We start from the raw sequence: 12,821 nt of genomic DNA on the forward strand, positions 1-12,821 counted from the left end.
GGCTGTCTGACGACAACGAAACATTCTTTTCATTTCCTTCAGCTCGTGAGAAATGTTTATTTGTGTCATGTTAATTTTGTAATCTTTATATGTCTCTTTAAGTTTCTTATTGCTTTTATCTCAATTTTAGTCTTAAGCAAGCTGCAACCTCTGACACTGAAAAATGAAGCCAATGCAGAAGTGCCAAAAACTGCAGTTCCTCAAGTATCCACTTGGGGATGACTCCAAAGCACCACTAGAGCCCATATGTCCATATTTACAGCATTAATTCACATGTTTACAGCCCAATGCAATAAAGAGTTTTGATATCCACAGTTAATTCCCTCATTTATAACAAGTGTACTGAAGGGTGAATTTTTTTTTGACAAGTCATCTGTTTTGATTTGGACTGACGATTGCATTGTTGTCTCAACTCCACCTCTTTGTGGGCTTCCACATTAGCCTGAAGTTAGCTAGAGTCAGTATTTCAGATATGGCGACCACCAACTTCAGACTTTATGGCCCCTCTTCAAAAAACAATGTGTGTTTGACTCACTGAGACTTCAAGGTTTGTAAGTTTATAGCCTTGTTAGCCTGTTTATTTTGTCGTCTGCATATTATTTATACAGGACACATTCATACAATCACATTAAATAAATCCTGTATCCTCTGAAACTGACTGTTATAAGAGGATGTAAGGCTGGAAATCATGCATGGGAAAAGAAAACAAGTTGCATTGTATTTAATCATTATTAGATACATCTATAAAAGTGATTTATAATTGTGTTTAAATTGCAAACCAGATCTATGTTTGAGGTCTCCTGCTGCGCTATTTAATGGACATCTGCTGGCCGATCAGGAAGATGTACTGCCTGTGGCTGTGATGTAAGTGTTTACATTTAGCCCTGTGTAATCGGGGTTAAATATGTTAAAAATAACAGATGACTTTTGTCTTCTTTCTCCTTTCAGCCACCATCCCCTCCGACCCAGTCACTCAGGTCTAAGTAATGAGGTTTATTAGGGGAGCACAGTTGTGTATTCAGTATTGTGCATTGTGTGATGATGACTGATTATCAGTTTGTAATCAGTTTAGCATTTTTAACACATTTGTTTCATTATAACAGATGGTGGCCAAAGGTGGTTTGCTGGTCACCCAAATATCCCAGCTTTACTTCAAAGATGTTTTTTTTTTTAAAGGAACCACAATTACAGGGTGTGTTAATAAAAAAAGAAACATTCCAGATGTGAAAATATGATCTCTTTAAAGTACAGTGCATGCTGACCTGCACTTGGCATAACTTGATGGTGAACCTGCTCCATTTCTAATTTCCCATTTAAAGAAGACATACGCCTGCAGCTTTTTGAGACCTCGTGGCACGACAGTCGCACTGCTGACTCAAGATCAGAGGATTACATATTCTTAAAATAGGATCTCTTCACTAAGACACATCAATTTCCAGAGGGCCCGTTTCTAATACTGATTCCACCCTCTGATGTAGTCTTTGATCTGGAGTGCGTGTAAAAGGATAAAAATGGATCTCACCTGAAGCCAGAGGCGGAAATTGTCCTTTTTGCGTCCATTGACGGTGCAGTGAAAAGAAGCAGTCTGTCCGGCGTTGACCTCCACTCCCTTTATAGTCAGGAAGTGAGGCGTGTTCACTGAGGATAAAATGCATATATTTTAGAAATGAGAGAAACTTTAAGTGCTTTAAAATGACTTCATAAGAGTTAATCACAGAACAGGATGCTAAAGCAGCCTCTGCCAAGACTATGAGGAATCCAAGCTCCCATTTCTTTCCATGTCACTGTTCCCCACTTTGTAACCTGTGTCTGTAAAACTATAGCACTGACGGCACTCAGCTTGAATAGATACCCCTCTTTAATACACTTTTTAAACCCCTCAGTGCCAGAGGCTAACATCTCTTTTGTGAACAGCTCCCCACCTAAATCCTTAAAATGAGACATCTACCACCAACCCAGTTTCTGCGCTCTCTTTCCTGCATTCTTTCATTGATTGAGAGGATTCTTGCAAAAGCATTACTCTCTTTTCAAACTGTGCTCATTATCAGCGTGCTCACTGACTGGGATAGTCCACAGAAAGCAACTTATGTAGAGCATTTTTGATTAGTATCGCTATTCTGCATAGGAAAATAGGGCAATTCAGAGGAGCGACCTTGATTCGAAACATATCCAAATCTCTAAAGACTTGGCAAAAGCTAATTCTATCACTTTCATCATCGAGACTTTCACTTCTGCTTAATATTTTATAACCTCGTCTTTGAACTACACCCCTTTTTATTACTTTGTCCTGTCAATCCATCCGCTGCCAAATAAGTCAAATCTATTTTTCTTATCGCTTATGTCTTCTTTAATGATCGAAGGCGAGGCAGACCACCTGGTGGCCTAATCACACCTTTGTGCCAGATATTCCACGTGGTCGTATAAATAGAAAATGAATTGGCTGTGCTCCACTGAGAAGTCGCTCTGATCACTTTGCTTATCACTCAAAGAAGCACGATTGCCTCTGAGTGGGTTATGGATCCTCTCGCACTTTTACGCATTTGAACATTGATCACGTCTTCAGGCCTCATCGATCTACTCAAATACATTTATATGCAGCACCTATTGCTACATAAATCCATCTTATTGACATAACATTTGTAGGAATTCAGCTGCCTTCAGATAGTAACCAGGTCATTAGCATCTAACAATCGCAGCTTGATGCTTCAGCTATGAGAGGTAGAGTAAAGTAGAAATCAATTGATGAAAACTCTTGAAGTATTGATTTAGACTTAGACTGGAGAGCATGAAAAGCTCTCAGTACAAACTTAAGAAGTGCCATATGGACTAACATGACTCTCAGTTCTCAAAAGCATAGCAATGAGGAATCCTGAAGAGCCCTCATCCTTGTACTCCCACAGCAGCAGCAGCCTCCCGAAGCTGAGGCAGAAAGAATCTAAATATGCGAGTGATTACATGTTCATTAGCTCCGCCGCACAGTCTGAAGAGCTTCTACTTAAATTCAGGAGCGGGACTCCCAACATCTGAGAGATGAAATGCTTTACTGAATATCCTTAAGGGAGGAGGAATACAGTCGAATCCAGCCACAGAAAAACTGTATGCTGGTATTTGTTTTTGTTCCCATTTTTTGGCACTATTTCTCCGTCTCTCAAAGGACAGTTTTAACACAGCCACTCCAACGTTAAATCCTGAGCACACTTCAGCCTGTCAACTGTACACTCATAAATCTTCAGGGAGTGAGAAGGAGGGAGGTTTACACTTTGGATTGACTGTAGAATCATCTTTGAAGGCCTTTTGTTTGACTGGGAGGCCTTGAATAGAACAACGATACAGGTATTTGGGAAGGTGTCACGGAAAGGACAATGGTGCTTTGATGATGCTCTTTTATGGTGAAGGGAAAAAGGACTTACTGCACTGGTGGCCCTGGACCACGACGTCTTTGATGGCCAGCAAGCCACGCTGCCCTGAGGTTACGGCTTCAAACACAATCTGAGGAGGAGAGAGGAGACTCATAACACCAGTGATAAATGGGCACATGTCTTCAAATGGCACTTGAGTGAGGCTATCCCTGTGCACAGAGAAGTCCAGCTTCCTGCTAATGCGATCTACTCTTGGCGGTGCTGCAGCTGGTCCACTCAGCTGCAGGCCACTGACATTATTTCCACAATAAGTCACAGTCGAGAGGTGTTATGACATGCAAGTGTTAAATTAAGTTTGAGCCTTGAGACGATTAGCACACAGTCTGTGACAAGTGGAGAGAGTATGAAGGGTCTGACAGCTAACAACACAGCAATGACAGAGGGGTCAGTCTAAATGTCCTTGTTCTACTTACTGCTGTCTAATTATTGGTTTGTAGTGTCCGTGTGTGGTGAGATTTAGCCCGTAGTCCCAACTCAGTACAGTCATAATTAGGGATGCCATTACCCGAGCCTGTGGCTGCTGTTAATGGCTACTGCCAAAATACTATAATGCTTTACTACCCGGATGTAAAGAAGCACAGATGCCAGATGGAATCTCGTAGTATGCCATGGTTTTTGATATATAAAGTGGTAAAGTTGAATGTAGACTGTGTCGATGCATGCAGTAGTTGTAAACCAAGTTGACATCATTTACCTGCAAACTGTGTAGCTTTGTTTAATTACATATGCTCAGTTTTGACTGTTTTCCTACCTTTAGACGAGGCTGGAATTTAAAGTTACTTTAATACAACTACAAAATGAGTCGCTTCAGAACATTCCTCATCAGAATGAACTTTATATGTGCATCAATCAATGACTTTATAAACCTAAACAGTTGCGTCCTCTTTAAAGATTTCAACTCATTGTAGCTTTATATTTTGTGACACAAAGTAAATAAAATAATAGCAATCTTAGGAGACAAATGATAACTTTTATCCTCTTTAAATAAAAGTTTGAATTTGTTTAATTCACACACTCACATTTGCAAACTATGGTTTAATTACTGTCTGCAATATTTTTATCTAATGGGAGAAGGATTTAGATTTAATCTAAGCTATATTAACATGTGCTATACTTGGCTTTCTTCACCCAGCTCGCTTTGTTAAATACTTGATTCTGATTGGTCATAACCAATAAAACCAGAGACAAGCAAACCACACGTCATATCAAATCAATCCAGAGAAAAGAGCTCCGGCACATTTTACTTCTGCCTGTTGATGCTGAGGCAAAAGCTTTGCTTGGCTGGCTAATCAAGGTGAACATATCAATATTGGATCCTATCGTGCAATCCAGTCAACAGCAGCAGAGCTGGTGAGTGCTAAGTTGCTGCTTCAAAGAAACTTTAACCATGAGCGGTAGTGATAACAGCAACAGTGGTGCAGGTGGAGACAAGGCCTCTCCAGTTTGCATCGGGGCCCTGGCAGGATTCTAGTTCACGTTACTACCTGTTCACTATGCATTGTTTTCTTATTCATTTAGAGCATTCAGTGTTTTCTTCTTTAGATAAAGAACACTTTGACATAAGTCATAAGGTCCATCCTGTTCTAGTTAAATGATACTATTGTAACTTGGAACACTTACATTATAAATAAGATCAAGTTTTTTGGGGGGCTTTTTTGCCTTTGTTGACAGGAAAGCTGAAGAGAGACAGGAAATGTGGGGAATAGAGAGCGGGTGAAGACATGCAGCAAATGGTCACAGCCAGGAGTTGAACCAGCGACCTCTGCGAGGAGGACTATAGCATCTATACGTGAGGCGCTTAGACCGCTAGGCCACCAGCTCCCCAGATCAAGTTTTAATTTAGGAAGAGCTTGTGCATGTGTCTTGTGGACACTTTGGATGATCCACAGACCTCACAGAGTCAAATGTTTCCTGTTTAGACATTATTTTAAGGATTATAGAAACAAGAGTATATAAAATGCATAGCTAAGGTTACATTTTGAGCTGGAAGAATACGTCCAGGCTCAGCTTAAATAAAAATAACCAAACTATCTGCATGATGAGCTGCTACTCTAAAAGTAAATGCAGCCATATGTTCTTTTTTTTATAGAATTTAAGTGAACCCAACCCTCCAATGCATGTGAGGAGTATCTCTTCCGTGAGAAGGTGCTGCAATTGCATTTCACAGTTGTTGAGTCTAATGTTACTTGGTTGACATGTTGGTTGCTCTCTGCCAACAGAAAATCTGAAATAAAGTGCAACTGTGGTGTGAAACACTAACATGACCCTATTTAAGGGTCCAAGTTCTCCTGCAAAACAAATGGTCCTAAGCCCTGACAGAGGGCGTGTCCCTGCAGCATGTCAGAGTTATGCACTCGCTGGTCTGAAGAGCGATAAAAAGGGAAACAGAATGCCAGTCCCTTCCAAAACCCAGGGTGTGGTGCAGAGGCCGATTACACCACACACACAGACTACACATGTTCTGCATGCCAGATTCCCTAAATATAATCTTACGTCTTCCAGTGAATGGTATACACTGTATTAATGGGTATGTGCTGTACGTGGTGTCACTCTGAAACATATGTCCTGCTCGTGGTAACTAAGCTGCACACACATACATCTCTGAGATTCCTTTTGTAGCCGAGGAATGTGGAGGCGGAGATAGTTACCATTGTCATCAGGGAGGCAGGATGCCTTCAGATAAGGCCGTCTAATTATAAATTTCTTTTTTTGTCTCATGAAATATGAAAGTGAATGTCTTGGGTGCCAATTATGGCCTCATTACAGGCTAATTTAAAGGAAATTAAAAGGCCAACCACTCCATATATCGCCACCAGACAAATGAACTAGCCCCCACTCTCTAATTGAAATCCTTTGTTTGTGCAACAGACATCAGTCAGCCTGCCTAATAGCTGTGATATAATTGATTCCAACATCAATGATAGTGCAGTGCATAATTGGGCCTGACCTAGAGAGTGAAAATATTCACATGGGACGAAAGCTGTTGATGTCACAGTAAAGTTCACCATTCTCATTTGTGAGAGAGACAGACAGTGAACCCGACATTCAATGTCTACATCACCGTTCCGGCTATCCCTCAGGGACTTTGTTAAGTAGTACATTACAGCAGGATTGATTAGCTCTGCCATAGTTTCTACTGTATTGAAATCAAGATAGATGAGGACATTTAGGTTTTTCTCTCTTATTGGTGCAGCGCTGCATATATGGAAATATAATGTATGCAGAGAGCACATATGTGCAGAGTATGTTCAACATATGCATTACATCTACTGAAAACAATTTCAACCAGCCTCTGAAATGTGTGACAATCTCAATTAAAAGTTTTAGTGATGGTGTGACGGAAGAGTAATTATCAAAAAAGCTGAAAGGCTCGTGATGACTAAAAAGCCTTACTGGTAATTAAAAAATAATTTCCAAGTATCAGGTGGCTTCCCTTTGACAATTGCGTAGGTTTCTATGCAATTAAAGACACCTATAATTAGTGTCATGTTGTTAATTAGTGACAATTTCAAGCATTGGTCCTTCTTCTCTTGACAGAGAGTGTTGCTAAGATCATTAGCATCCTCTGATATACCCGCCTTGTCACTTCGGGCCTGGAACAATTACAAATAAGAAACAGGCGACCTTCCGCTGGGGTTTGAAAGGCAACAGATGCTGGGAATTTCCCTGAGCACACGAGAAGCATTGCATGCCGTTTTGGGCCTAAACGCTCTCACTGTGTGCAGAGATTTGCTGAAATGTCTCATAAACAGCATCACTGATCTTTACATGGAATTCAAGAAATCTCACTGTGCTGTTTAAACATGTAGATTGTCACATTTTAGTGACAGTCTGTGAAATAAGGCTGCAAAAGATCATTATTCAAAATTTCTAGACAGAGTCATGATGGTTAGCTTTAAGTCTTGTGGTTTTCAATGAGCTGTTTCTGCTCGACTCTTTCAATCTTCAGCTTAAGCTAAAAACATTTGATCAGACTTCCTTTGTGTCACACGGGGGTCACTCTCTTATCAACAGCAAGCAGAGAATATAAATGGTATCTGCAGAACATTCTGTCCTCCCCACTGTTCTGTCTTTCTTTTGTCCATGTGCCTCTCATTAAGACTCCTATCTTGCATTCAGCGGTGAAGAGCTCAGTGGTGTCCCTTGTTAACTAAGTTATCAGGTGGACTCCCCCCTTGGCTCCACCGTGGACTAGCCCTGCCAGGCTGTAATGAAATAATTCACAGGGGAACTGTCTCCCGTTGGGAGGTTAAGGGGTCTCTCTGCATCAATTAACATTTGGTGGACTTGTGGAACAAGCCCTGCAAAGACTAATAGCCAGGCATGTGTGAAATCACCTTGCCCTGGCCAGCAGTCATGTGCATTGGTAAGTGAAAATGAGTTTTCAGAATTGGAAAAAGAGAACTGACTGAGATGGAGGGGAGAGAGAACAGATTACCATGGATACTGAGGTAGCACCAGAAATCAATAATCTTAGGTGTTTTGAATAGGCCATTGTGTATTTTTGGGCTCACCAGAATAACAAATGTGTCTTGCTCCACCCAGTTAACAAGCTTTAATGACTTTGGCGTAACTACAAAGGCTGCTCACAATGAGCAGCCTCATTGTGTGATGAGACGTTCAGAGCTGGACTGAGACCACACTTTCTCACCTGGTAGAAGTTGGGCCAGTAGGTACTGATGGCCAGCTCCATCTGTCCCCAGGAGCGCGAGGCTGGACCCGACACGTTCCAAACAGGCATCCCCATGGGACTGTTGTTTTCTTTAATGTAGACATTCAGGTGGCCTGGATGGCTGTTGTCTCTGCCTCCTATATAGTAGTGGAAGGTAACGCAGTGGGTGTCGTTCTCCCGTAGCTGTGGCGTCAGCAGTAAGGCCTTCTGCCCTGCAAAGCGTCCCGACGTGTTCACCATCATGAAGGCTGAACCTACAGCATGGAGAAAGGTTTAGTTTAATGAGTAGAGTCAGTTTCATCCGACCAGCAGTTCAAGAAGTGACAGCTGAACTTATATGCATATTAAAAAGTACTGTGAAGGTTATTAACATGATTTGTCATACATTCAACAGAAAAACCAACCAGCCTTTATGATGGTACTGAAATTATATTCATTTATATTATTTATAAAGCTCCCTTTGAAACACAGATACAAAGCTTTCAACAATAAAAGCAGTGCACAATAAAAACAGAATACAACTAAAAGCCATAAAACATGAATACATTATAAAGAACAAAGAAAAACAAGACATAAAACAGAAGGAAAATTTCTGAAATAAACTACAAGTATTCAGTGTGGTGAAATTAAAGATAAGCAGTATTATACCAACAAGAAGTATTTACAAAGCTCATTATGCTTAACAAAGTCAATGTCCACCAATGGAGCATGATAACATGGTAATATGTTAAACTAAAAATGTAAGCTCCAAAAAACTGTTAAAACCTGCAGACTGATCACATTATTGCTTAGAGCCATGGTTCTCAACTGGTGGGTCATGGAGCCATTGTTAGTGGTTACAGGTATGTGCCGGATAAAAACTCGAGGTAGAGGTCTTTACTGTGCCTTTATTTGAAGGGCATGTATTTCCTATGATGTAATGCGCTTGCATTTATTGGTAGGTTATTCAAACACTTTGGTTATGCACCTTAAGGCTGGTCGTCACCAAGCAGCAGCCTCCAGGCCTGACATATGAAGTCAATGCAGAAGTGCAAAAAGCTGCAGTTCATTGAGTGTCCACATACAGCCTGGTCCAGAAATAATTCAGAAACCAATGGGTGATGTCACTGAGACTATGTCCATGTCTTATGCAGTCTATGGTTGTCAACAGCTATCAAATGACATCTTCCATGAACTGAGGTTGTGGTGGTCATTGGTGGTTTGTCCCAAGTCTAGACTTTGTTGAGAGCTACAGGTTTATAAAATGTTAGCATTTGCATATTATCATTTAACGAAGCTTGCTATATCTCAAATAGAAACTGGAAGTCGACAGCATAAAGGGATATCAGAACTTTATAACATAACACTTCAAGGCTTTACAGTCGCTGTGCTGTTTCTTGCGTGTGGCTGTCAAGTGCCAATACGTGTTTTACAACCTAAAGTGATACCTGCACTGTTTTGAACGATCACTAAATTTCCAAAGAGGCGACTAAAGTTGACTCATCAGGTATCTTTTAAAACAACAAGGCACTATTATAGATTTTAATTTGTTACTATGTTCATATTTGCACCTCAGCTGTGTTGACCAATCTATGTAATGTACATTTGAAGCGAGGTGCCAAAGACTAATGTGTAACTCTATGAGTTTAGCTATGCTGAATTACTTTTACAAATTACAAACCAACTACTTTGAAGTAGAGTTGATAGAAATATAAAGGTTACACTGATGTATTTCAAACCTTGCAGCACAGCAACACAACTTGGAACAGTTACTTTCAAAGCACGTTGTTATCAACATAATAGAAAGATCTCTGCGACAAGAAACAGATTATTACCAGCAATCAGGTCCCGAGGTTAAAACCTAACTAAATAAAAAGCCTAATCTTATAAGAGTATGCAGAGGGCAGGTAAATGACTGTGCAGAGACCTTTCCTATTAGCACTGAGAATAGTAGCGTTAATGAGAAAACGCTCTTATCTCTGGACTGATAGAAACACTCCAATCATTACCATTCATCAAAATAGAGAGACAAAAGAAGACTAATCCTGCAAATACTGGATGTTTGAGCAGAGTGTTTTCCCCTCAATGACAGCGAGGAGGGAAATTATGAGAAATCAATAAGTTAAAATCTATTTGCCAACCAAGCCCCATTTAGATTTTATCGCTCTGGTTCAATATTAAAGGTTAATCTAATTCGCTCCCCTCTTGCCAATAAAATACAAGTGAGAATTATTATGTTGGCAAACTCTCAAGGAGATGCAGAACACATTCTATTTGTCATCATCCTATTTAGCTTGGCTTGGTAATGAGATGGCACAAATCGTAACAGCATTTGAGGCACAGCCAAGAAGGCTCTGTTTTATGTTGAAATACATCTTTTTCTGGAAGTGTGGTAATGACTGGAACACACATTTTGCTTGGAGGTGAAACAAACAACCTGTTAGCACATAAAAGGCTCTGCTCTCCTGCTTGTGAAGCAGAGCCGAACTGCAGTGGATGTGAATCCTTGACTTTAAATGTAACATCTGGTGATTCACTGAGATACGGTGGTAAAAAAAAAAGGATTAATAATGTCAACTAAGTCAGCAAGCCGGGTCCCTGAGTGTTTCAACCAAACAGCCTCTCACAAAACCCTATTTGCTCCATCAATGACTCGAGCTTGCCCACTTGTTTTGTTGTGCTGCTCTTGTAGCGCTCCCCAATTCCATCTGTCTCTAGTCTCAGATAACGAGTGGGGGTTCTGTCATGTTTACACAATGAGAGAAGGAGGCGAGGGAGCAGAGGAGCATGAGGAAGAGGAGGAGCAGTGAGTTGTGATGACACTGAGTCAGCCTCCTCAGCTTTGTTTGTCAGGTACTAACAAGTTGTTATCTTAAAGGGCCGGAGCACGTTTCGGTGCATACTTCATGAGGGCTTGCTTTTTAAAACTCCAGGGATGAGTTTCTGGTGGGTTATGAAAAATGCTGAAATTAATACAGAAGCCTCTTTATGACCTACAAAAGCAAAGTATTTCTGTTACTTGAAATCAAGCGGCAACCTCCGGTCTCAAATGATGAAGCCCATGCGGAAGTGTTAAAAACTGCAATACATCGAGAATCTGCTTGAGGCTGGCTGCAGAAACACCGGAAACCACATAGACATGAATGGGAAAAGACGATCTTTGCAGCATTAATAAACATGTTTACAGCCTGGTTCAAAAAAGGCTTGGCCCTACAAAGCTAATCTCTCTATCGGCACACACTGTACGGGGGGTGATTTTTTTTCTAACGTGATGGTTCAGAAGATATTAAGATTCCGAGTTTTTGCCCAAATAAGGACATGACTGACGTGACTCCCGGTCGGGAACACATAGCTATTGGCTAGGAAGCTCACACTACGTCACACTCTGCCTGATTGAGTTCCGCATTTCCAATATGGCTGCCGCCATCAATTGGCTTCCAAACAGCTCTCAGGAACAGATGGGTGACGTCACGGATACTACGTGCATATTTTATACAGTTTATGCTTGAAATATTGCAGCCGGGTAGGTGTCCGATACTGTAAGTTACTACCAGAACAGCCTCTGTTGACATTGTCCAAAGATTTAAAGAAAGTGATAAATTGGACTGTAAAAGAAAGCAGGATGAGATTTTTCATCAAAAAACACCACTTACACATGTGTAGGACAAGATGGGCAAAAAGATATAACTTTGACCACAGGGGGCACCAAAGTTAACACAAACCAAAGTTTTTCACAGGAGCTCTAGAATAAGGATTATGTGGAGCACATGGACAACAGCAAGAGTACAAAATACTTGGGCCAGAAAGTGCAATGTACAGTATATGAAGCAGCATTTCTATTGTAAACCATTCTCGTTGGTCAAGAAATATTAATAATCATAATATTTGTTTAAATCACTTTGGATCAATGTTTACTGATTTTGTGCAAAGTGATTTAATAAATTAGCAATCAATAAAATTTAAAATGAAAATCAAGGTAAACTTTGTAGCTTTTTCCGAAGCTTTTTAAATTTAGTACTCACTCAGTGGAACTCATTTAGTGGTCATCACACAGCTTCATTGCGAAACTGCAGACTAGGGATGTACATTTTAAGTATTTTCCGTGATCGATTTTTGGAAATGTTAACGATCAATTATCGCTTAATCAATAAAAAAAACCATTATTATTCTTATGTCAAAAACAAGGCCGAATAAGTTTTTTTTTCAACCAAATTCATATTTTCTACAGCAACAAAAGGCATATAACTGAGGGTATTGAATACGGGTACATGTATAACACTGATTATCAACTATCAGGCCCATAAAAATATTCTCCGCAGACATAGTCTTATAATGTGAAGGCTCACACTACAAACAGAAAAGTACTTCAGACTCACAGTGTCCAATTTTCTGCCTACTCGTTCTTATTGAGAAAAATAAACATGTGTATTCGGTCAGGTGTCAGCCGGGAGTGCAACCGGGTCAAAATCAGTCCAGCTGCAGAAAAGCTCAGGTGACTCTGATGTTGCTGATCTGCAAACATAGCGTACCTGAATTTCCCACCTGTCTGTTGGCTTTGTATCTAAAAGGTAGGGAAATGTCCTGTTTAAAGTTGTCAACCTTTGTGTCGTTGTTGGCAGCAGTTGTGTATTAATCCCCTTTAAAAAGGGCTCGTGGAGACCTGATGCACAGCCACAGCCGCCAGCTGAGCGTCTCTGCTGTGCTCAACACCTTTAACAGCTGATTCACATCGAAACATGCTTTAAACTTAA

General features: G+C 40.5%; 1 protein-coding gene across 1 annotated transcript in view; it reads right to left on the reverse strand.

Moving 5' to 3' along the window:
• The window catches only part of LOC117826497 (receptor-type tyrosine-protein phosphatase mu-like), a 191,731-nt gene that overhangs the window by 119,175 nt on the left and 59,735 nt on the right, over positions 1-12,821 (reverse strand). The window contains 3 exon segments of the mRNA XM_034702595.1: positions 1,523-1,638; positions 3,411-3,489; positions 8,071-8,345. Of these exon segments, the coding sequence (XP_034558486.1) occupies positions 1,523-1,638; positions 3,411-3,489; positions 8,071-8,345 (470 nt within the window).

Source organism: Notolabrus celidotus, chromosome 15 (assembly GCF_009762535.1).
Source record: "Notolabrus celidotus isolate fNotCel1 chromosome 15, fNotCel1.pri, whole genome shotgun sequence".
NCBI classification, from domain to species: domain Eukaryota; kingdom Metazoa; phylum Chordata; class Actinopteri; order Labriformes; family Labridae; genus Notolabrus; species Notolabrus celidotus.